The sequence below is a fragment of the Anarhichas minor genome, unplaced genomic scaffold (genome assembly GCF_050575085.1).
Source record: "Anarhichas minor isolate MPS153535 unplaced genomic scaffold, ASM5057508v1 ptg000005l, whole genome shotgun sequence".
NCBI lineage: Eukaryota > Metazoa > Chordata > Actinopteri > Perciformes > Anarhichadidae > Anarhichas > Anarhichas minor.
The window spans coordinates 1,254,223-1,280,524 of record NW_027466451.1 but is presented as its reverse complement, the minus strand read 5'-3'; the positions used below and the strand labels follow the sequence as shown (position 1 = coordinate 1,280,524).

At 41.1% G+C, this 26,302-nt stretch overlaps 2 protein-coding genes across 4 annotated transcripts; one reads left to right on the top strand and one right to left on the bottom strand.

Annotated features, from left to right (window-relative positions):
* Nucleotides 1-7,586: 7,586 nt before the first annotated feature.
* Nucleotides 7,587-13,599, bottom strand: tmem231 (transmembrane protein 231). Its single transcript, XM_076075585.1, has 7 exons — nt 11,519-13,599; nt 11,185-11,351; nt 10,902-11,030; nt 10,669-10,812; nt 9,895-9,976; nt 9,573-9,678; nt 7,587-8,896 (listed from the first exon to the last, which is right to left on the bottom strand). Exons 1-7 carry the CDS (start codon nt 11,655-11,657, stop codon nt 8,734-8,736), a joined length of 930 nt encoding a protein of 309 aa, XP_075931700.1. The 5' UTR covers nt 11,658-13,599; the 3' UTR covers nt 7,587-8,733.
* gabarapl2 (GABA(A) receptor-associated protein like 2) lies at nt 13,282-23,030 on the top strand. 3 transcript variants are annotated; one of them, XM_076075604.1, is made up of 4 exons: nt 13,282-13,494; nt 14,743-14,798; nt 18,704-18,876; nt 20,850-22,717. In XM_076075604.1, the coding sequence occupies exons 1-4, from the start codon at nt 13,461-13,463 to the stop codon at nt 21,226-21,228; spliced, it is 642 nt and encodes a 213-aa protein (XP_075931719.1). In that variant the 5' UTR covers nt 13,282-13,460; the 3' UTR covers nt 21,229-22,717. The 3 variants fall into 3 exon arrangements, 2 of the variants coding, with proteins under 2 accessions (XP_075931719.1, XP_075931711.1); XM_076075596.1 differs by lacking the exon at nt 20,850-22,717 and adding an exon at nt 22,777-23,030 and having other exon boundaries at nt 13,320-13,494; XR_012947388.1 differs by lacking the exon at nt 20,850-22,717 and having other exon boundaries at nt 13,354-13,494; nt 14,303-14,798; nt 18,704-18,796.
* The last annotated feature ends 3,272 nt before the right edge of the window (nt 23,031-26,302 follow it).

Here is a 26,302-nt window from a genome sequence, read left to right as displayed (position 1 = left end):
AAAGAGTTTTCATTTACATTTATTGAATCAACCAGTCATTTTCACGTCTCTTGCCGTGTGGCCCCCGGGTGAAATGATAGAACCGCCGGGAGCTAGCTGTACAGACCCGGACCGAGTGGGATTAATGGGGTGTTATGGAGCCCCCTCCGTGCGTTTTTAATAAATCCTGAGTTTGGTTCAAGTAGAAGTTTCTGCATACGTTTAGCCACCAACGAACTGGGCTTGCCGCTCGTGACTTAATTTGTCAGGACGAAAAGGTCGAATTTATTAATGATTTGTCATTAAAGAAAAGTGCGTTCTGCTAGCTTCTTCCCAGGGGTCCCATGGACGGAACTAGCTAACTTACACGAATCACCAAGGTGACCAGAGACAAAAAACGGTCCTGGCCGAAGAGGAAAGAGAGGAGAAGATAGTTTATGTATTTCTTTTTTACCTCTCATTTAGCAGAGTATATTTTACCTTTAGCTTTGTTTTCGGTCGTGGTGCCTGGCGACGGAGCCGGTGCGTCGTGCTCTCCCGTCCTGAGACCCCGCAGCACTGTCCTCTGCTCCCCTCTGTCCTTTGGCCGGCAGCTGCTGCTCGGCTACTTACACCGTCCGGTTGTGTACGAAGCGGTGTTTTGAGACGTGGCCAGAGGCTCTTACTGGGCTGACTGGCGAGTGGGCTGGGCGGGGAGGGGGCTCCGAGATAAAGGCAGGGTGGTGGGTCGGTGGGTGGGAGCAGGGGAGCGGGCGGGACCAGGGCAGGAGCACCGTTGCTGCTCTCCAAAAACACACAGTAGGCTGCTGTCATTAAAGACTGTGTTAAACTCAATATTAAAGTTAGGCAACATTCATCAATACAAAAGTGGTTACAGTGACGCTGCGTGACGTAGGCTAAATGTCTCTGTGCAGAGGTTATTCAGCTGAAATGACTTATTATGCAAATTAAGTTTGTGGGTTTTAAAGGAATGGTTACTTGAACAAAGGAAACGTTTATGCTGAATTATGTGAGCATGAATAGTGTAATGATACCACTATTCACCTGACTTAAAAACTCCAAATACTAAACATAACTTTACTTACTTTACTGTGCTTGTACTAAAATGTTCTGGCTTTTCTGTCAAAATATCAAAATAAAAAAAATAAAAGATCCAGGATAGTGTGAGGTTGTAATTATGAAGTGTGTGTCAAGTAATAGAGGAATTAAAACATTTAACTGACAAACCACTTACTGTGTTTTTAACTAACAGCATGTAATGATCCCCACAAAGTACAAGTATACTGCTGTGGTGGCGTGTCCTGTACAACAAAGTACTTTACTCAAGATACATACTATGTCTCGTGTGTAGTACCTGTATTTTCTTGAGGTTTTTAATTCAATGCCACTTTACTCGACTACATTTCAGAGGGAAATATTCCACCAAAATAATTAGGTATTGTACTGTACGATATTAAATACAAAACATATGATGATCTTATAAAAGTACATCTTGCTGATACTTCCATTTCTTTCCTTAACAGTAACCATTTCAACGCTTTTACATGCAATGGATTATTTTTATAGTGTGGTATTGTTACTTCGACTGGAGTAGATTATATCAATTATATAAACTTCCACCACTGCTCTTAAGAAACATTTTTTGAAAATCCATTTGAACCCAATGTCAACTCATTTTAAGTCCCCTGTGTTAAAATCATTTGAAGTCCTCTATGTTAAAATCTTATCTTGTAAACCACAATCTCCCTTGTAAAATGTATGAGTACTGGATTTACAACCATCCAACACAGGTGACTCGGGTCAGGAGGACAACCAGGAGCTAATTTCTGTGATGTTGCTTTGGAGGCAACATGATTGAACGATCTTTCTTTCTTAATAATTGAATAGCCAAGAGAGATCAGGACGGGTCAGCACTATTTGACACTGCTAATTATTCAATTCAATTCAATTCAATTTATTTTTGTATAGCCCAAAATCACAAATTACAAATGTGCCTCAGAGGGCTTTACAATCTGTGCACATGTGACGTCCTCTGTCCCGGAACCCTCACATCGGAACAGGAAAAACTCCCCCAAAAAAAACCTTTAACGGGGAGAAAAGAGGAAGAAACCTGTGGGAGAGCAACAGAGGAGGGATCCCTCTCCCATGATGGACAGAAGTGCAATAGATGTCATGTGTACAGAATGAACAGCATAACAGAATTACAACACATGCAATGTATAATTATACCGCGCTTGTAGTAGTATCCTGTGGGTGCTTCTGTTTGTGACTCCATCCATCCATTTGCTGCTTATCTGGGGCCAGGCTAAGCAAGGTAATTCAGTCGTCCAACTACCCAGGACTGTTTTCCAGGATCCAAGGGTGTTCCCCAAGCCAGATGAGGTATATAATCTCTTCAGCATGTTCTCGTTGGAGGTCTCTGGAAAACCTCCAAAGGAAGATTCACAGAACCTAAAGCTGAGCCCGAACACACATACGGAGGAGGCTCATTTCATCTGCTTGAATTCACAATCATTCATTTGGTCACTACCCAAAGCTCATGACCATGGGTGAGGGTTGGAACGTAGACCGACCGGTAAGCCCCGTCTAACTCTTCACCACAAAGATCTGGAACAATGTCGATCTTACGTACTATTTTAATTCGCACTCAATGGTGAACAAGACCTAAATAAAGTAAATGTACTTGCACTTATAGCCTTTCCACACATGTTTCTTCACATCCGCTGACAGCAACACTTTCACAAGCATGTTGGGGTTCAGTGCCTTAAACCTGCATTTTTTCTAATTGTCCAGCAGGGGGCGACTCCTCTGGTTGTCTATGAGAAAATGACTCTACTTCTCACTTGATTTATTCCCTCAGTAAACATTGTAAACATGAGTTTATGGCCTCAATCTCTAGTTTCAAGTCTTCTTTAATGTAGCATGATGTTCATTCAGTAACTTATGGTTCATTTAGAGTCAAATAGACCATAAAGCAGGATATGCTTTAGGGAGGGCCAACTTTGTGATTGACAGGTTGCTACCACAGTGTTGTCCGGTCTGGGAGTTGTCTGACAACTTTAACTCTTTCACAGTGACTTATTCAGCATGCGGTTGTACTTAGCTCCACCATTTCGTGTCACTCCTGGTTGCAAAATGCCACGGCCAAAAACCAAGATAGCGACAGCACAAATGCCGAACTCAAGGCTTCAAAGCGGCAGTCCACAAACAATGGTTGACGTCAAGGTGACTACGTCCACTTCATATACATAGCCTATGGTTGAAATCCCCAGAAAAAGCTATAATAGTGGACCGGACACTGAAATGATTTTGGGACATTTAACTTCAAGAGGGTTGAGAGTAGCATTCTTTAGCAGCATGTCTAAAGGTGCCTACCCTTGTGCCAACTTTAAAGGGGGCAGAGGCACGATGCCCCTAACGTTGGTAAGCGACCACAACTAGCAACCGTATCATTTTGTGGAGCCGATCTTCTTCTAAACATTGTTTTTTAAGTGTATATCAAAACATTGACAGTGGATCGTGAAACTCTGGGTAGACCGGCACAAAAATGATCACCGTCTCCTCCATATTTACCGTAGACTGATGGGTCAAAGTTGAAAGAAGTTTGACGCCACGCCAAGGGTTGCACTTGAGTTGGGCGCTTCTGCTCTTCCCTTTGGAAAACAAATGACACAGCCAGCGCAACACGGTTTTACCGCTGATCATGCGTGTGCGGCTTAAGGCTGTAGGTGAAACAGATGATATTCATATATATGCAGGCGTAAGATGTAAATAGAATGGACCTGAGTTTAGCTCTACTGGGCCTTGGTAAATTAACTGGAAGGGAATGATATTGATCACAGCATTCATCCAGAGCAAAATAACACAACACTGAAACAAGGATGCACCTGGTTCCTGTAAAAAACCACACTCATATCCTGTTCTGCTGTTCTCTGAGGCCAAAGCTAAAGCTCTTTGGTCACCAGTAAATGCTTGCTGGATGAGGAGAGAGGAGTGGAGGGGGCAGGGGTGGGTGTCCCTGCTCTGGGGCACTGATGTGGAATCAGTTTGAAACAGCCACAGTAGGGCAGTAAAAAAAAAAGAATACAGTACTCTGTCATTTAAACAATAGTCACTCACAGGCTCTGTAACCGTTTGTGTGACGGCACTATTGTTGAAAAAACGGTAACAAACCAGCTGAAAGACTGTTTCTTATTTTTTCTTAAATATCTCTCAACTATTGGATGCATTGCCGTGGAATTCTGTGCAGATGTTCATGGTGCTCAATTTTCACTCATCCTGTGAAAGATCTCAACAACTACCCGATGGATTGGCGTACAGTTTTGCACAGACATTCATGATTCCAGAGGATGAAGCCTAAAAACTTCTGGGACCCCCTGACTTTTCATCTAGCGCCATCGTCATGTAAAGATATTTTAATTAGTTCATAGTTCATAATTAGTTCATGAACAAATACCTGCAAAACGGATGCTAAGAAATTGTTAGCATGCTAACATGCTAAACTAAGATGGCGAACATGACAAACATTACACCTGCTTAGCATCAGCATGTTAGCATTTGTATTGGAGGAACTGTGGCTCAGGAAATAGAGTGGGTCGTCCCTCAATCAGATCAGCGGTTCGATGCTCCCGTAGGCTGTGCCATCGGTGTGTGAATGGGTATGAATGTTAGATAGTCCTGATGGGCAGGTGGCACCTTGCATGGTAGCCCTGTCATCAGTGTATGGGTGTGAATGGGTGAATGATGACATGTAGTGTTAAAGTGCTTTGAGTGGTTGGAAGACTAGAAAAGCCATCCAAAGACACTTCCATTTACCATTTAGTTTTGAAGTTTGTTTAAAGAAAACATTATTTTTCATCCCGCCTGCGAGTTTTGGGGTTCAGAGGGTTAAAAAAAACTGCATATAGTCACATTTGAGAAGCTGGAACTGGAAATGCTTTATGCTTAAATAAACTAATTGTTTCAGCTCTAATATTCTTATATAAGGACAGAACTGTTAATAGTATATTATGAAAAAGAGGGCATATCAAAACAGTCTGAATCATTGGCTAGTGTATTTTCATCTAATAGATATGAAAGAATTGCAATATGATTTGTACACACACCATTATGTGAATCATTCTGTTCATGAATCAAATCCCAAATTCCGGGGAAAGAGTGATACATTACCAGCAAGTAATGCTGCTGAGTGTGGTTTATTGTCAGGAGTGACAGTCAGAAGTTACAGTAAATGCAAAATCCAAGCTCTGTTGAATTTAACTGAATGGACCCAAAGTGGGTTGGCTAACAGAGCTTAGTTCTGCTCTATGTTCAACTGCCTTGAATCTACTGCTGAAAAAAGGTGTGTTTGAGTGTGACATATTTCAAACAGCCCATTGTTGTAAATATGTTGCCACTCAACACTAGTGTTACCTGGAACAGCAACGATAAATGAACTGTTTTCATGATTTCTGTAGGCCGGGCTGCAGCATGCAGGGTTGTGATACAGCTGCTCTCCCTTTTCGCTTTGCTGCTGAGCTTTGATGAATCAAATGCCTGTCTGCTACCCGATGGTCCCTGCCAACCTCAAGGAGGGAAGAGGGAAATGTTACACAGCTGCACTGATACACCCAGATGTTTCCTGCATGCACAGACACAGTGACTTTACCAGCCTAGTCATCTCTGACAATGTTAACTGTTCACCTGAGGCTTCAGGCTGCTACCTGACTGTAAACCTGCAGGAGGGGAGGGGCAACACATCATCAAAAACGGCATGAGGAATTCATGCAAACAGGTAGAACGCAAAAATGAACTGATTTTGTAAACATCAAATTCAAAGCAGAAAACTGTGAGACTTTTTTTTCAACCGCTGAAAGCAGGGACAAAATTCATACTAAAACGTTTCATAAACAGTGTGGGACACTACATAAACACTAACATTGTGAAAGGTTTCACACTTTTCCGACTGTTAAACGTCCCTCTTTGTATGCATCTTTGTCACAAGGACTCACAAAAGCTGTTTTTCAAAGGTTTTGTACAAGATAAAAATCTTTAAAGCTTGGGTTTACAAATATTGATTAATAACCACAGGCCTTGAAATCCTTTCTGAACATTTCACAAGCTCTAAATCGTAACGTCCCTTCTTTTCAAAGCAGAGGATAAAAAAAGCCACTCGGGATTTTGGTCCGTGCTGAATTGCCACACATTCACAGTGGTCCAATAATTGTTCTGAGTCTCAACTCTGTGGCCATTGTGTACAATTTAACAAAACAATAATTGAACTCTTTGACCTTGCCTGCCTCATTTACCACTATATGCCAAATACAGCAACATGACGTATATTTTGGATAATGTGGCTATCTTCTTGTTTGGTTGGAAAACTAGAAACGTGTTATACAAGATCATTTACCATTGTGCATTGTTAGTAGGTTAGCTTGCCGACGTTAGCATTTTGCTCAAAGCGCCGCAGTGGCTAAGTGCAGCGTCACAGAGCAGTTAGCCTGGCTGTCGTCTCCAATACCAACGATACCACAATACAGTATATTAGCTGGTTAAGTAGTAAACAAGGCAATTCAAATTTTATAGAGATATGGTGCCTTCTCTCCAATATAATGGGACTATATGTCCCTCGGTGTTGTGGCGCTCAAAACGCCTAAAAAATGAATTTGAAAACTCAACAGCAATGTCACTTTCCAGAAATCATAACCCAGTTACTTAAGATATTCCACAGACCTTGTTGTGAACAGTTTCATTTTCTTGAAAAATAGTTTGTTTCGATTTTGGGTGAACTCTCCCTTTAATGCCAGATATTACCATAAACACACAACAAATGATTTAATTCTGCCCTTTATCCTTGTTGTCTTGTTTTAAATACCCAATTGTACAACCTCTATCTCTCTAGCTGCACTGTACTAATCGACATGAAGGCGGCTGCAAAATGGCAAAACAGAATTTAAGAGCAGATGAGAACTTTGGGTGCTGAAATTGAGCAAACAGGGTGTGCCTCTTACTAGACAGTCTGGTCCAACCCAAACTGGCGGATGGAGTGGCTTAAATGAGCTAATGCAGTGGTACTGGTCCAGAACTACTCCCACGCACACACACACACACACACACACACACACACACACACACACACAATCCATGCACATATACCAACAAACATGAGTTTGTCAAAAGGGAAAATGAAAACCATGACTCTTGCCTTGTGCTGCAGATTATCCTCCCACAAAGCACATCACATTATTTCATAAGCCATTATTAAATGGAAATAAAGCAGTAAAAAAAACATCCTCTAAAGTTGTCATTCAAAGATTATTCCGTTTTTAAGGTCAGCTGTGCTGTATGTGGTGTAGTGGAAAATTAATCAGTCACATATTAGTAATTAAGAGCATTATTTAAATAAAATTCCAAGGTCTGTTAATCGACCCTTCTTACTATTTCTGTTCCATAGTTGCGCTACGATTTTCATTATTAAATAGTCAAACTGTTTTCTTTGCTGTTAATTACAAATGAATCTCTTCACTTAAAAAAAAATGAAATTAAAGTAGGAAGTGTGGTGGAAAATATTCCTATACCCGCTTTGCGTGAGTCTTTTACTGCTGAAATACATAATACCAAAAACCAGGTTGTCTTTTAAGTATTTATTCTCTGCGCAGAGAAGGTTCAATCATCACAACAGAATGCGTAGAGTCTCAGTGAGGAAGAACCAAGAACAAAGTGAACAAGCTTTCTTTATACAGAATGAGCAAAGGTGGGGGCCGATGGCTCAGACTTTTGGTCTCAGACTGATAGGAACAACAATGAAAAACAAACAGTCAGCAACCAAAACAAGCGTCCCAAAGGCCTTGGCGCTGGAACATTCTCATACAACACAGTTAGTTATCTTTGTGAACAGGAAAGGGAGAATTCTTCTTTTGCACAACAGAGACACGGTGAAGTTCAACAAAGTTCAGAGCAAAATTACTTATGCATGAATACAATATACTGAGTAGAAATATACTGTATACTATGTAAAAAATGACCATTACAGAAGTCAGTATGAGACAGGCAATAAAGGGTGTTTCGGGAAAGTGTGAGTCACTTCAACTAGCAGAGGTGGTATGAAAAGCCATAAATCTCCACCCAAAATATTATGCAGTTTCCTGCAGCAGAATGCAAGATTGGCCGTGGACAGACACAGAGGTGCACACTCATTCTCTCACGCAAGCACACACACTGTGTGACTGTCTGATTCTCCTGGTGGAGATAAAGATGAAATTAAATAAAAGCATTGCAATTGAAGACAATACCGAAAGTTAAAATGTACAAATCGTTTTTTTTATTATCCATCACCTAAAGCTTTTTACAACAGAAAGAATGAAATGAGCTCATCCACAAAGAACTTCTTTAATTACTGTAACAAGTTGTCATTAACATACAAATAGTAAAAATATAGAAAATCTGTAAGTAATTTCTAGAAATGTCCATAGCTTCAAATAGAGGTAAAAGAAGAAATGCATTTTCATATAAATGAATTTGTGCATGTTTGTATAAAATACAGCCAAATCATAAATACAGCAAAGGGAATACAGCAAGTTCTTGCTTGGAGGTTCATTACTGGTTAAGTGAAGAGGACAAACTAGAAAGTGAAAAAAGGAAGAATTTGGTGTTTATGTGTTTTGTATTTGCAAAACTGACCTAATGGCTATTAGCATAGCATCAGTGTTGGTGAGTCCCTGTGAGACATGTAGTCTGTTCTTGTATACCCGGAGGTCAAAGCACCGCACCGCTGCATCACGACAGATGAGGTTTTCCCGCTGGTACAGGTACGGTGGTTAGAACCTGGTTCTGGAAAACAAATCTCTGCACGCGTTCAAAGACCCAGAGGAAGACGAGGAGGACGCTGACGTATTGAATCCAGGCAAATTTGATAGTTTCCCAGAAGCCAGGCCGATAGGTGGCAGGAAATAGGTTAAGGTGTAAATAAAGAGGATAACTTCACAGCAACATCCTGAACATTTCTGTAGCTTCAAACAAATATTTGCGAACAAATGCATCAGAGCTACGCCTTGCTTTGTTGACATAGGTGCGCCGGTCAGGCTTGCACTAAATGAGCAGGATGGATGGATCCTGCTCATTTATGGAACAGTTCAAAGACGATGAGGAGCAGCTTCAACTTGACCTAAACAAAATAAACAACTGCCATGCCGATCGTTTCAGCTTTGTTTGCCAAAGTATCTCGCAGTGCAATGGAGGTGAAAGGAATTAGTTTTTGTGGAGCTAACTTGAAAAATGACAATGACAATGGTTACTCATGATGCCTCACAGGGAGCAGTTTTCATTGGGAATTTTTCTACCAAAAGATGGATACATTATCTTGAAGGGATAAATAGTAGAGAGAAAGAAATTGCGATCTGGACATGTTGTTTTCCAGTAATAAACAAATGTCCGGCAATTAAATGATAAATGGACTTGCATTTGTAAAGCGCCTTTCTAGTCTTCCGACCACTCAAATACATTTTTCCCAAAGGTGGTATCTGTCATTTTAGATAGTTCTTATCAGGCTTATGTCTGCTGAAGTCTTCAGAAGCGATGTAAAAGAACAACACCTTCCTGCATTTATTAAAGGATATCTAATGACCTCCATAGGGTACCGGATCTCAGCGTTGAGCTGAAAGGGAGAGCCAGCAGCGCGCCCCACAGTCCAGACTGGCATGGGACAGGACAGTACTGTGGTCACTATGGCAGGAAAAAAAGAAAGGGACGAAGAGACAGAGAGAGAAAAGTGAGAGTTGTCATCATTAAAATATCCACATGTTATGCAGTGGATGTAATAAGTAAGGTTTAAGTCCGCTCAAAGGTGGTGGTTTAGCTTAAGTTCCAGGTTTAGTCACACAGTATATACACAGCAGTAATAAAAGCAAGCAAGCTAAATAGGTTGCTTTGTCAACTTACAGTTTCTTTCCTGGTAGCTCTGAATTATGTTGTCAAGGCTGTACGCACTCGCAAAGGGGCTGGAGCCATCGATCACTGACACCTTGAGAAAAGACACATTAATGTTGGGGTAGGCAATTCATTTTGGAAACACTTTTTGTTATATTTGTTGAAATAAATTCTCCTTACATCCTGACAGCAATCAATAAATAAAATTCTTTGACGACAAAAACAAAATCTGGTATCTGGTATCAGGCAGACATTTGCTCAAGCTAGCGAGTGTTGTTTACGTTCATTATGATGATGTTTTTTATTTGATGTAAATGAGACTCGAGGTAGATGGATAATATTAGTGACGACAACGAAGCGCTGCTCCACCTCCACGCTCTCTGCTCTCTCTTGGACTCGTACTCCACTTAGACTGTATCTAAGAAACTGACATGGTCAACATGAAGTTGGATAACTCATTGGTTCGTGCCATTTTAAAGGTTTAAGTAAAAAATGTTGTCTGTAGCCATCTTGATTTTTGGCAGTAACCACCTTTTAAAAAAAGTTTCATAAGCACATTTGTGGGAAGACTACTGTATTTGCACGCTTCACTGTGGTCTAGTCTCTCCTCTCTTCACAAACATGGGCCTCCCATTTCAGCTCATCCATCCAATCACAGCCTTGCTCGCTCACAACTGCGCCTTCTCCCAATTCATGAATTTGCCTTTTTCATACATTTCTGTTGATTGCTTAAAAGGGAAAGGAGAAAACAAGAGAAGAAGAACAGGTGGATGGGTGAACTCTCACATTGTACATGTCGTACAGTCCCCGGTGAGGCAGCGGTGTCCTCTGCAGCAGCCTCAGGTCTCCGCTGACCGACAGCTTAGCTCCGGGAACGGAAGAGGAGTGTTGCACATAAGCCAGGCTCTGCATCACCACTGTGGACATGCGCTGGGGAGAACGCAAAGACATAATGCGCTTTACTTTAGTGGGAACTTCGACTGAGACTGGTCTGGATAGCCCGGGTGTGGAATACATACAAAGAGCTTGTAGCTGAAGGTGAGCAGCAGTTGGACACTGTACACCTGTTCCTCCGGTTTTAGAGGTAGCTGCAGTTGAAAAATCAGGAGATCCGACTTCCCATCCTGGTTCTGGTCGTCTTCTCTCACCTGTAGAGTGTGTTCACCCACACAGAAAATATAAAAACATACTGTTAAGTAAATCACCTCTGCGTTATAAAAAACAGCAGTGTTTGACGTAATTATTATGTAAGTACACGCCCCATGCAGGGGACAGGTGTGAGGGAACTGAGTGTGTTCTCACAGAGACAGAAGGGATCCGGAGATTGGCCCCAAGCATGTTGTTAAGATGGGGGAAGGAGCTCCAGGCCACATAGTCTCCCCGAGTACTGGTTGCTGCCACCAGCAGAGTCTGGTACTGGAACCGCACAACCGGTTGTTCCTCATAGGTCCTTCTTTTAATCCAGAAACCTAAAATAGCATGGCAATCATGGTTAAATAGCGGGCAAGCACGTCTACTAACAAACGCGCATTTACACATCACAAGACGTGTGTAAAGTTACTAAATAAGCAATAGCCACATAAGCAACGGTCATAATAGTTTAGCTCGAGTTGGACATTACAGTAAGTTACTGTACCTTGGCTCCTGTAGGCAACGAGCAGAGGTGAGATGTAGGTGAGGCACAAAACAACAACCAGAAACAGGGTGGCTTTCGTGCAAACACTCGTTTTATACCGAATCAAAGCCGGGTGAGAATAGACGTCATAGAAAGCCATCGGTAACTATATAAATAGCGTTCGTGGCCGCGAGTGTTATGTATCATCAAGTCAGCCGGCTAGTTAGCTAGCTAGCTGAGTCAAGCTAACGTTTAAGCTAGCATATATGGTACGTGAGTAAAACTAAGTGGATTCAACGGAGGATTAGCACGAGTAGACACAGATTAACCCTCGGTAAGTAAAATAGAGCGTATTTTTGGCAAAACGTAGCGTATAAACATGCTATTTATGTTAGCCACCTGGCTAGTCTTGTGCCATACACCGCGCCATGTTTCAGTTTAGCCTAGCGTCGCACGGTTACCATGGATATACATTCGTGCTGCATTCAATCAATATCGGTACAATGGGACGAACAGGAATCCTTCTGTTATTCCGCTGTGGGAGTGTAACGCGCAGTTATCCCTATCTAGTGGCCCTCTCACACATAGTTTAAATAGCCTAAATGTGCTACTCTTGTAGTGTTACCTATTTAGAGATACAAACTAAATTTGTATTGCTCATTTAATCCTTTTTGGACTTTATTTTACAAAATTAGGTATTTTACGTAAGTGACAGCAATAGTGGCTTTAAAGCCATTTTGCCATCAGTTGATTGACACTTCTGTAGTTATTCTCACTGAGTGGGAGCAGTGGCGTAGCACAACAAATCTGGGCCCTGTACATATGGAGCCTCAATGGGCCCCCTTCCCCTTTTAATACATCCCATGTAACTCCTGTACATATATACAATTACTATATTTTGTCATAAAAGACTATTTATTTACAATTCTGTCTGATATCAGGCAAATTCAGAGTATCAATATAAAATGTCCCTCTCCCTCTGTGTGTTGTAGTCAGAGCTTTACCTTGCTATGTTGACATGGTGGCTAGCTCGTCATGTCCGACACTCTGCACTGCTTACAGCAGAAACTGCTGATAACAAAGGCATCGTAACGGACGCATAGGACTCACCCTCCGGTTCCCCCTCAGGTAAACTGTCAGTGCAAACAACGGCAACAGTGCTGTTAGCACCGTTAGCTTTACTTGAGTAGACAATTTCCATTTTATGCTACTTTCTACTAATAAAATATTGTGCTTTTTCCTCCACTACATTTTCCTTAATAACTTAAGTTACTAGTTACATTTCAGATTTATATTAATGCAAAAAATATATATAATTATTTAATACATTATAATATGGTATTTTTATATTAATACAACAGCTGATAACACCATCCAGACCTACAGAGTCGTGGGTTCCAACTCAGTTTGTTAGCACTGACAGCACTGTTGTTGTTGTTAGCACAGTTAGCTTCTCGCCGTCGGCTCAGCTGTCCTTTGAAGTAAGGTACACATTAATGTGTCAATAACTATAATCCAATACCATATAATAAACATTATTCTGAAATGGGCCATTCTGCATAACGAGTACTTTTACTTTTGGTACTTTAAGTATGTTTTGATGCCAATACAATGCTTTTTTTGAATGCAGGACTTTTACTTAACAAAGTAACTAAGTAATCTGCACTGTAGCATTAAGTAAAAGGTCTGAGTACTTCTTCCACCAGTGCCTGGCAATTGATGGACTGATTGTTTCCGGGAGAACTTGAAGGTAGCATCTTTATCACCACCCCCTCTGTCAGACAGTGACGTCACCTCACAGCTAGACGGACAGTTAGAAGCTTCGGGCAGAGAGACATTGTTGACGTTTTGTTTTGATCGCTTTTGTCGGGATTTTTTGGACGTCACGCCGACATTATCCGCTGATTTAGAAGCCAGCCTTTTCCTCGCCACCATCACGCCTCAGTGCGGGGACCCAGCAAAGATGAAATGGATGTTTAAAGAGGACCATTCCCTCGGTAACGGGGTTTGGATTGTTATGAAACGAGAGATGCTCTTGTCATGTCATGCGCCCTCCCTTTCTGTTTTGCTCCTTCCGCGATTTTGCTATATCATTCCCCATAGGTGCAGAAACGCATGCGACTCGCAAACGACCGATCCATAGCCGCTAACGTTGCATGACTAGCAACAACAAATGCTAACATGTTCTGCCTGCAAGTTAAATGACCGCTGTTAAATCGGGTTCATGTTTAACGTTGCTGATCCATCATATTAGTCAGCCCCCCCTTAAACCTATCTTATGTTTGCATGGGAAAGTTTCACTGCCATACTCCATTCAAGTATCTGACAATGTAATGCCGGGTTACATACATATATAGGCAATGGCTTATAGTAGTGACGTTAGATGATTAACAATGATACAACACAAAGAAGTCCTTTCTCTCAATAGTAACGTTTTGCATTGCTCCACACTGCCTCCGGGACAGTATGCTGACAAAATACAGCAAAAGTTTCTTTTTTTTCTTTTAAATAACAGCAATATATTTAATTGAAATGAGCAGTGACTGTGTACTAAGTGGGTGCCAAATTTAAGGGTGTTATCTTAATATTTGTTCCAGAGCTTGTAACGTGTTCCACTAACGTGAACATTGTAATGTGTCAGGGTGAATATTCATTTACCAGAATTCTGAATGGAGTTTGGTGTAAAGTTCCCCCACACTGGGCCAGGTTTGATTTGCAGCACCAAGAGCTCCTCAGCTCCCTTAAGCTTCCCCTGTTCACATCCTCTTCAGTTAACCTCCACCGTCCTTTTTTTTTTTTTTAAAGCAACGCTGCTCGAGACGATTCCAAAAGTAGGCCTCTTATCTGGGCTAATGAGAGCCTAAATGGATCCACCACATCTTATCGCTCATCACCTCTCGGGCCTCTGTTCAGTGTCTGCCTGCTGCATCTGGTCCTGCCCACAAAGCATAGAAATAGAAGCACCATCACTCTTTGATAAGTACCAACATGTTTAGTATCACTTAATAAAGACTGTTGTGATTAAGATCACTAAAATTAGAGAAGATAATCACTCTTTGACTTTGTACATAGTCCGTCTGTCCAGGTGTCTGTCTTTATGCTGGGTTTGGTCCCGCGTATGGAGTACTGACAGACTGGGCTTGGCTGTGGTTGGCATTAAAGGCACTAGAGGAGGAAGGCTCCCAGGAGGCCTCACTCATCCCTTTTAATCCTGACTTCCTGTTTGTTTCCCCTCTCTCCCTCAGAGCACCGATGTGTGGAGTCAGCCAAAATACGCAACAAATATCCTGACAGAGTACCGGTGAGTAAGAGGTGGGGGGGAGGGGGATGGGGGTTAAGGGTAAAGATAGGGTCTTTCTCAAACCGGACCCTCCCCATTCCGTTTGTTGTCACACTCGCAGCTGAATGAATCACCCTTCTTAAAAGATGGAGGGTGTAAACACAGTGGCGAGCTTTGGGAACGAACTTGCCTTCTCTCCGACGGCAACAGTAACCATCGCGACATTTCGCAACCATGATTTCGCATCAAGGGGCAACTGTTACACACAGCGCTAATAATGAGCGACATAAGCAGTGGCTGCTGGTCAATAGAGGGCAGTAGGGCATTTGAAAATGCATATGTTTTGCTACGTTTACACTGAGTGTCCACACTACGCCGGCGTTTTCGAGCACCGAAAACGGAGGAGTTTGAAAATGCTCCCGAAGACGGATACGTTTGAAACGCCGGGGTTGCGTATTCGTGTGGACAGTCGAAAACGGATATGTTTGGAAACGAATTCGTCACACACCTAGTACGTGACCGTTTCCTGGAAATCTACCAGGTTAATTTAACATGGACAACTGATTACAGGCAATGCTGACCTTGTTGTCTTTACTAGCAGCTGTTGTTCAGTTAAAGTCTGCATTATTACGGAGGAAGCAGCTGTTATTGGAGCGATTAGTGAGCGGTGTGTCCAGCGGCGTTATCAGACCTACGGAGCGGCCATCTGAAGTCACGGTTAGCGGCTTTAGGGAGGGTGATGGACACAAAATGGAGGACTTTCCTTTTCTTAATAATGCTTATTTTGTTCTGCACAACTATTGTGAAGTCCGCAGATAAAATGTAAAGGAACAAAAGAAGTAATTGCTCTCCAGTAGGACAGATTCTTCAGCCACCAGCAGAACTACGAGTGAGAACAAACAACAACGAAACCGAGAGGAAACGAGTGAGAGACGTGTGTTGACCACATGTATGGACCCATAATCTAGTAAACCTTTATGTATAAGTGTTAATTTTAAAGTAAATTTGATGTGTGAGAGAGATAGAGAAAGACCTGCAGCGCTGTAACTAACGTTAAGTCTGAAAAATAAAACTTCTAAAACTTTCCACGAAATGTGTCTGTTTGAGTTCATAGAGGAAGATTTTAGAGAAGATCTTAAGTATCAAACACGACCTTTCATTATTAAAGACTACTTTATTACTCTGTCATATTTTTTTAAACTAAGCAACCAATCTACTTCCTGGTGACATCGGCACTCACACGCATAAACATGTTCTATTATATATATATATATATATATATATATATATATATATATATATATGTATGTGTGTGTTTTATATTATACTGAATTGCCTGTGAGGGTGACACAAATATGATATCCTGACGTGTTTGTCACACGTTATTTACTGCTTTTTTTCGTGTTGGAATAAATATTAATTATTTAACTGCAAAGTAGTAATGCGTGTTTGATACCTTCATTTTTTTGCATTAAATCACACTGGGATGTTTGCTGAAATTGATTGGATGTGGCACAACCCTACCTAGAACATGTTCCACCAGCCGCCACTGGACATAAGTAACAGTGAGGGAACAGTGGAGTCATTACATTCACTCCACATAAAATAAGTCTTTAAGCCGATAAAGAAGAATCAGAATCTGGTCTATTGCTAAGTTAGTTTTTAGTTTGCTTTGAAGTTTTGGTGCATTAACAGGAAACATACATATAGAATAAATGAAAGACAGTTAATATATTAAATAATAGGCCTATTATTAAAAAAATGTGTACAATGTATGTTTGAAATGAAAGAGCTTGGCAAAGGTATATTCTAGTGGATGTGCAAATATTCACAGGGTTTAAGAATAAAAAGAAATATACAGAGAAACTAAAGCAAAAAAAAAATCAAACTTACTCCCATGCTACCTTTGTGGCATTTCTTTTTTTTGGTAAACCTCTCCTCGTTTTTAACTCTGATGTTTATGAGCTTCTCTTTTTTTAACAATCAAATGAACTACTGTTTTCTAGACAAGACATTTCCTCCATAGTACAATGTAACCTTTAACTTGTTGACGTCTGTATGACAGTATTAAATGTCTACCTTAGTTAGAGCAGTTTACGTTTGTTCAGGTAGTTGCGCGGAACAATAGTTCGCAGCATCTTCCATGATGAACGCAACACGCTTTTGCACTTCCACTTCCTGCTATTTGGTTTGGGATGGCACTCAATCTGGCAGACCCACCACACAAACGTGCAAACGGCGCGAAATCGGGTAAGGAGAGGTTTGAGAAAGGCCCCATAGAGCGATCAACAGAGAGTCAAGAGATAAGGAGCGAGTGAATGACAGTTAAGGGCGGGGGCAGAAGAGAATGAGTGCGTGGTAATAATAGTCTGGTTAGACAGATTAGGAGAGCAGCTCAGAGAAGCAGAGTTCCAACTGTGACCCTGATGAAGAATCCCAGTTTTTATTCAATCAAATCAGAGTGGCTCCATTACTCACAAAGTTCCCTAAAACTTAAAGCTTAAAACCATCTATGGAACAACTCTGATGACACCTTATTGTACACTGCAGAGTAACCTATACGGAAACCTTCAGGATGTTCTCACAATCAAATGCCTTTATTCGGAATTTCGCCAGTCATCAACACTAGTTTGAAAGAGAAACTGAATAAGTGAGATATGAAAAAAAAAACACCATGACAGGTTCACTGGCCTCCATGCTTATTTCTACTGTTTACTAACCACACTTTCCGGTTTGCGAAGTCAAACCTGACACACCAGGAAAACCACGCTGGCAGGAAGGGAATATAGCATAAAGAGTGACACCTCAGATCAGAGTGCATACAGAGGGACTGAGGAAGCACACACTCTGGGCCTTTTGTGTGGATGATAAAGCCTGTTAAACTCAATGCCCTTGAGTAATTCCTGCGTTCTGTATCTGCTTAATGGGAAGACGGCTTCTTCCTATTGTTAAAAGCTCACTGCATTGTTAGACCTCACAAAAGAGACAGAGCTCAACACTGGAGGGGCATCGTAAACAAGGGCAAAGTAGTGCTGCAAAGACATTTACATTCATTTCATAATAACACACTTACTGGACAATTTATACAAAAGTCTGTATATGCAACTTTAAAAAGGTATTTTTTGTCCTCACTCAAAAATAGTCATCCACATTCTGTTTAAACCCTGTATTACTGCACAGTGTCAGATAAAGATCAGGCTACACTAATATTATTAGTATTATATTTGTAGAATTGGATTCCAGTGGCGGCTGGGTAGGATTGTATTGTGCTTTTCTTAGAAACAAGTAGGGGGGGCTTAAAGGAAAAAAGGGGGAACCACTGTTCTAGACGAATCATCAAGATCTGCTTTCAATGCTTTAAAGCTGCAAAGTCAATATTATTATATAAGCAATGGATCAGATGACCATGTGTAATGTGAAGGGGGTCGCTTGTCATGATAAACCCACAGGGAATTATCGCTGTTTCTCTCAATTAATAATTCACGTTTTTTAGCTGGTTTTAAGGCCCACAGCCTGAATGCTTTCAGCCAGCCCCAGCACTCTCATCAACGGCCGCGTATTGGGGCCATTGTAGGTCAAAAATATATATATTTACGGAGCAGGGGGAGGGGGTTACATTCTGAGAAAAACTTATAATCAAGTCAGAAATGTTATGAGAAAAAAACTTGGTTATTCCCTTAAATTAAAGTGGCAAATTTACGAGAAAAAACTCACAAATTTGAAAGATTATAAAGTCATACATTTACGACAAAAAAAAAATAGTGGAGTGCAAGTAAGGCTTTGCTCGTCAGGCTTATCACCATCGATTACTAGTGACATATGTTACTGACATTTTTAGATAGCAACTAACATTCACAAAACTGTGAAGCTGCATATTAGAGCGTGCCAAATCACACCTGGTTTTTCTGTTAATGCATGTGCTCCAGGTGATAGTGGAGAAGGTCTCCGGCTCTCAGATAGTGGACATTGATAAGAGGAAGTACCTGGTGCCCTCTGACATCACAGTGGCCCAGTTCATGTGGATCATCAGGAAACGCATCCAGCTGCCTTCGGAGAAAGCCATCTTCCTCTTTGTCGACAAAACTGTCCCCCAATCCAGGTGAGAACAACCCTTCATTCGGCAGTCGTAATAGTGGAAGCGAGTGAGGCAGAAGCCGTGTTTCCAGTCCCGTGTCTTTATGAACATTTTGAAGTATTGCAATAGAAAAGGGAAATGGAAACAGTCAAATTCCATAAAACTTAGGCAAAAAATGTTTTTACACTCGCTTGAGATGGTTTTTGACTTTGTCGAAAAAGAGTTGATGTAGTAAACATTTAACTCGCAGGACTGACTGGCTGTTTCCATTGTTGGCGTCCTTCAAAATATTCCTATAACGCGTGGATGCTTGTCCGTCTCCGGACAACATGAAACGTGGGCAATACTAGCTGACATGAAAGAACACTTAAAACTTGCCCGATTGAAACAAATTCCTGAAGGCAACCGACTTGTTTTGCTTCCGATTCTCAACCTCAACTTCTTCTTCTTCTCTGTTTACTGGTGGATTGCCGCCATGTGTACCCTACAGAGCCAACTTCTGACCAAGCTACGCTGTAGTCCAAACCAATCGACAGAGACACGCGTAATTCACATTTCTTTTTTGTGACATTCTAAAACTTCGCTTGAATGGAAACACGGCTCGTGAAATCTTTAATGCAGAATTGTTTCCTGTTTTCAATCTTCATCATTTGTGGCATGAAGAACCGTAGCAAATGTCCCCCCCAAAGTACCCAGGTGTTGCACTATGTAAAATGCATTGAAGAGGCCTCGAGTGGCTGTGCAGCTTTTTGGATGCTGATCTCATTTGCTTGTGGTAATTATGGTCAGTTCTCAGAATCGATGTTGGAATGTTATGTTTCAAAAGAGGTTTGCATAATTCTGTGAAGTGACTTTTTTGTTAACACTACAATTCAGTAAATCTATATTAGAACCAAGGGGGCAGCCTCTGAATCTGAAAAGTGAAGCTAATGCGGAAGTGTCTTAAACCGGCATTCTCTCTAATGTCCATCAGGGGGCGACTCCTCTGGTTGTATAGAAGTCTATGAGAAAATGACTCTACTTCTCATTTGATTTATTACCTCAGTAAACATTGTAAACATAAATTTGTGGTCTCAATCTCTAGTTTCAAGTCTTGATGTTCATTTAATAAATAATGGTCCCATTAAGAGCCAACTAGACCAGAAAGCAGGGTATGATTTAGGGGTGTGGCTACCATGGCGTTGTCCAGTCTGTTTATTTTCGTATATTGATGCTGCTATATATTTTCATCAGAGCCTATAGACCAGGGGTCACTAATAGGCGGACTGCGGTCCGGGTCCAGATGCCGTGGTATCCGGACCCTGGACCTAAAACCGATGGATAATTGAGAATTATTTAATTTTGACGGAGCGCTTCTATTTTAACCGGCGCAGCTTTTCCAGCCTTTACTGCCCTTATTCAGCGGTCCAGGAAGTACACCGACCAATTACATACATTGTAAATCATATCACAATGTTTGATTGGCTGCTCAGCCAATCAAATATGTGTAACCACGATAAGCATCATGGATTGAGTGACATATAAACAAACGGGAGAGACTGGACGAGAGGTCGAACAATCAGAATAGTACATGAGTCAGAGAAATTATTTCACATGGCGTTCTCCAAAAAGAGAAAAGTGGACTGCGAGACCAGAGTCTTTAACCAAGAATGGACAGACTCTTATACAGTGCATCCAGAAAGTATTCACAGTGCTTCACTTTTTCCACATTTTGTAATGTTACAGCCTTATTCCAAAATGGATTAAATGCATTTTTGTCCTCAAAATTCTACACACAATACCCCCATGACAAAGTGAATAAAAGTTTGTTTAAAATTTTTGCAAATCTATTAAAAATACAGAATGAAAATATAACAGGTACATACGTATTCACAGCCTTTGCTCAATACTTTGTTGAAGCACCCTTGGCAGCAATTACAGCCTCAAGTCTTTTTGAGTATGATGCTACAAGCTTGGCACACCTATTTTTGGGCAGTTTCTCCCATTCTTCTTTGCAGGACCTCTCAAGCTCCATCAGGTTGGATGGGGAGCGTTGGTGCACAGCCAATTTTCAGATCTCTCCAGAGATGTTCAATCGGGTTCAAGTCTGGGCTCTGGCTGGGCCACTCAAGGACATTCACAGAGTTGTCCCGAAGCCACTCCTTTGTTATCTTGGCTGTGTGCTTAGGGTCGTTGTCCTGTTGGAAAATGAACCTTCACCCCAGTCTGAGGTCCAGAGCGCTTTGGAGCAGGTTTTCATCAAGGATGTCTCTGTACATTGCTGCATTCATCTTTCCCTCGATCCTGACTAGTCTCCCAGTTCCTGCCACTGAAGAACATCCCCACAGCATGATGCTGCCACCATGCTTCACTGTAGGGATGGTGTTGGCCAGGTGATGAGCGGTGCCTGGTTTCCTCCAGACATGACGCTTGGCATTGAGGCCACTCTGTATATAAGAAGTGGACGTAATCATCGTGGCATCAGTCATTGGTTTGTGGACTGATGTTTTGAAGCCTTGAGTTCTGTGATTTTGCTGTCGCCATCTTGGATTTCGGCCATCGCAATGTTGTTTTTTTCGCAACCAATCAACGGAAGTGACCATATTCTGACTGCGGAGGAGTGAGGCCGTGGTAGAGACCTGTCAATCAGTCAAACACGCCCTAAAGCATACTCCACTTTATGGTCTGTTTGACTCTAAATGGACCATAATTTACTAAATGAACATCATGCTGTATTGAAGAAGACTTGAAACTAGAGATTGAGACCATAAACTCATGTTTACAATGTTTACTGAGGTAACAAATCAAGAGAGAAGTAGAGTCATTTTCTCATAGACTTCTATACAACCAGAGGAGTCGCCCCCTGATGGACATTAGAGAGAATGCAGGTTTAAGGCACTTTAGCATTTGCTTCACTTTTCAGGGCTGGAGGTTTTTGTCTGGTACTCCAGCAGTATTTGGGGAAGTGGTTTTGGAGGGAGGCCTGAAGTGGGTGTCATTTTTTTCAATTGAAGTCTTTCAAATTCTAGCCAACTCTTAACATCTTTAACAAGTGAAGATCTGCTGTTCCTGTCACATCTCACTCAGCATGTGGTATCACTACATGGTGGTAGTATATTGCAATGAAATATTTGTACTGTGATCATTTTTGATGGCTAGAATAATGATGTTAAAGAGTGCAGTTGTATGCTGGGTTGAGAATCAGAATCAGAACCATTTATTGCCAAGGTACAGTATGTTGCACATACAAGGAATTTGACATGACGGGTGGTGCGTAACATTAAACAATCAACAACAATCAACACAGTGCAAAAAGTAGAAAAATATTAAAATTTACAGTAAAATAAAGTAAAATATAAAATAAAGTGCACAAACGAACAGATAACAGGACTATAAACAAGTGAGATGTACAGTGTAATGTAAAAGTGTAGAGTGTATTTAAGAATGAATGGGCAAAGCAAGATTGATGACCAGTCCTTTTAATACTGTAATTTAATTTTATACATTATATAATATTTGTTTACATTTCTGCAAATTGCCACTACGCTGAATGAGCTATTAGCAGTTCCTGTTTGCAGTGGTTGCCGCCCAATAGCAAATGTGTTAGCAAAAAGTTGCCTGTTTACACTTGTGTGTAAGTATTTGTATTTATTCAATGATATTATTAACGTCTGAAATTCAAAAGTGTCATTTTAGATGGACGACTGCATTTCTGTCGGCCTATAGTTGTTATGACTACAGCCTTTTAAAAAAAAATTGGAAATAATTTCTGCTTTTTGCATGCGTTTTGTCCTTTTGGGGCTGCTCTAGGTTTTTTGGAAAACTGACGTCAAATTTCTGTCGATCAGCACAAAACAACCACTATTGGAGGCATTCATCTTTACAGACCCATACATATATATATCATTTATTCTGCTTAACTGCTGTTTGTGCTGTGTGTTGCAGTCTGACTATGGGCCAACTCTATGACAAGGAGAAGGACGAGGACGGCTTCCTGTATGTGGCCTACAGCGGAGAGAACACCTTTGGTTACAAGGCCTTTTATACAACACGGGGTTAACGCCACACACACACACACACACACACACACACACACACGGTAGGGCCCAACATACACTTGAGCACCATCTTTCAAACCTTGGCCGTTTCAGGTGTTACACAAGTAAGGCACCCACACACGTGGCACAGTTATTTATGGTCAATTTTTGATACTAAAAAACACACATTCATGGTAGAAATGAACTCCACCGATGCACCACCACAAACTGGTAACAAACCTGCTTGAAATGCTTGACTTTAATGGCTGGTCTTTTGTCACGATCGCTGTTCAAAAGGTCAGTTGTGGGGAGAAATGTCGTCAACACTGCCGTTAAAGTAAGAGTAACAACGCACATTATAGGCACATCATTCATTTTCATATTGACATCAGTATTAAACTTTTAAAGAAAACTTATTTAGGCTCTGACACACACACACACACACACACACACGCCGATCATCACCCGATCATGCTACACTTTCCGTCAGTCCAGCTTTGTCGTCACGGATATTTGTGTGCAGCCGAAGTGAGAAAGAATAATCGTGCGACCAGATTCATTAACCGCATTATGGATGTATTTGTATGGCTCGTCGTATCATGTATTAAAACGTCAGTATTTAACGTTAATGCCACAGGAACACTCAGCGGTACGATACGCTGAGAGAACGACTCTACGCATGTGAGAGAAAGGAAGAAGGCGGCTCACGCTGTTGCTGCTGGTGAGGAGGCAGCCAGTGTAAAGTGTGTCCGGCACCACTCCTAGGATGTTCTCTTCCCAGCCCGGCCGTTATCAATTTGCACATGGTGTTGGCTGGATAGATGTCAGCGTCGCCACCGGGGTTCGTACTTGTGATGCCAACAGCGAGCCATGAACCTGCTAAAAGAAAATTAACACTTTACTTGAAGTTAAATTGTGATATTTCGTTGTCATCGCACAGGAATTATCTAAAAAAAACGTTTTTACGTTTAGAATTTATATTATAAATCTGTAACATTTGTTTTTAGGAGGTTTACTACACTACCCAGGATGCCTTTCGACAACCTCACACATTTTGACCTGTCAAACGCAGGTGTAACTAATAATAATAGTAATGGCTGCATCCACTGAGGTGCTTAGTTCTACTTCAATCAGTGGCACGGATTCAGACACCTAAATGCTAATTCAATTCAAAGTCAGACTCATTTGTATATCTGCTGATGTGATATTGTTTAAATTCTACTAAGAAAAGAGAAAATATTGCAGTGCATAATTAGGGATGCATTGACATCGCTGACAATGGGGCCAATCTATTCAATTCAATTCTATGTTCATTTACTAAAACATTATAGAATGGAATTTTAATTCCTGTTGAAGTTTTTACCAATTTGTTGTTGCATTAAAAAGGTCCACACTTAAAATTGTAATTTCTGTTTCCTTAAACATAAAATAATGATCCCAGTCTCTTCCACACGGTGAGGCCCACAGCTTATGAACTAAACACTGGTACCGATACGCAAAGCCCAGGTATCGGTATTGGGACTGAATAAATCGGATCGGTGCCTCCCGATCATGGTCTCCAACTATAAGATGGTGATGCTTTGCTGCCACGATATACTGTAAAGTTTCTTTATAACATTATTTACCTTCGCCCAATACTGAATAGAGCTTGTCACGCAACACAATGTAACTAAAAGCAACCTCCGTTTACGTTAGCTGTTAGCTCCGTTATCCAGCCGAGTAGTACTGTGCTGCCCACCGGCTGCTAACGGCTAACGTTAACTAGCTCACTTAATCTGTCGTTCACAATGTAGCATCATCAGGGAAAAAATAGAGTGCACGAGAGTGTTTAGGTGTGTCGTGCTAGTTCGCACATGTGCAGTAGCACAGATCGGTTAGCTACTGATAATGATATGATCACGTGATATCCGATCGGTGCATAGACTTGCTTACTCGCCGATACCTGACCCAGCTATTTAGGCTGTATCAGAGGCTTTTCTCACACTGTTATCAGAACAACTCTAGTTTTAAGTCTAACAAGCTACAAGCAAGAAGTTTCTGCTTTCTGGAGGTTTTTTTTAAAGGCATTCTGGAAAATGTAAGAAATCCCATCCCGAAGCAGGCCGTACAACTCAGTATGTAGCAGTGGAGTCACTAACGGCCTTCAACTAGTGCTCCACATTAGTCCAGCTTTGTAGAACTGATCAGAGTACAGGGTTGGTTTGTCTGTAGAAGGACAACCGCTGAGAGCCATCAGCACACAAGCAGCTAAATCAACACACTTTGATGTGTTTTATTTTATCTTTTGTTCCTGGAAAGCCTCGACGCTGCACACTGTCTCTTTTATGTTGTAATGATTAAACCACACAATGCGGAAATGTTGGTTAATAAAACTGCTGAATGTGTATCGTTAGCGTGCAGAGTGCTTGTTAATGATTAAATATGTTTAACGAACCCTGTGTTCAGAAGCCATATTTAAAATATACAGCAGTGGCATTCACGTTTCAGATACTTCAAGTAAAGTGTTGCTCAATAAGATAGACTTTATTGTCCCGAAGGAAATTTGTCTTGGAAACATACATAGTGTCTGCTGTTAAAACAGATCACTAAAAAAATCAGAAGCACTAAGATGACGCTGGCATTGGCTGCATTTCCACCCTTTACTTGATCCCATGGTGTTTTCATATTTGTGCACCACAAAGCCGATTCAGGCTTTTAAACATGGTATGTAGATGTGTAATATATTGATGGAATGCTATGATATTCAGTATTGTTTTATTTCGTCAGTGTTGTATGTTTAATATATCTTAAAGGCATAAAGGAGTTTTAGATATCTGAAAAAGGTAAGGGAGCTGGAAGACCCGACCAATAAAAACGAATGTGAAACGAATTGTACGGTGTTTCTGTCTTATTCATGAGGGATAGGCTCAAAATTTAAGCTACCCAGAGAGCCTTGGTAGCCGAGTGTTTACATATGACTGCAGAGTCGCGGGTTTGATTCCGACCTTGGGACCTGTGTGGCACATCATACCTACAGGTAAATAAAGACAAACAACTTCTATCCTTAAATACGCGAAGGCGTGCGTCTTTTATTTCAGCCCAGCGGGCACTAAAAACCCCACCGTTGAGAAGACTTTATTACGGTTACAAGTTCTAGATGGGTTAGTTGTGAGTTGCAGAGTGTTGGAGATATCAGCCGTGCAGATGTCTGTCTCCTCTCCAATATAATGAGACAAATGACACTCAAAAAATAGATTTAAAAACTCAACAGCAAAGTCTCTTTAGAAATCATGACGGAAACAAACAAATTCAAGAATTCAAGGTAACAGAGGATGTAGTGACTGATAAACAGATGATCATTTTGTGGATGAGGTATTCCTTTAAGTACAATTCTGACATACTTTACTTGAGTATTTCCATTTTATGCTACTTTATACTTGTATTCCATTACATTT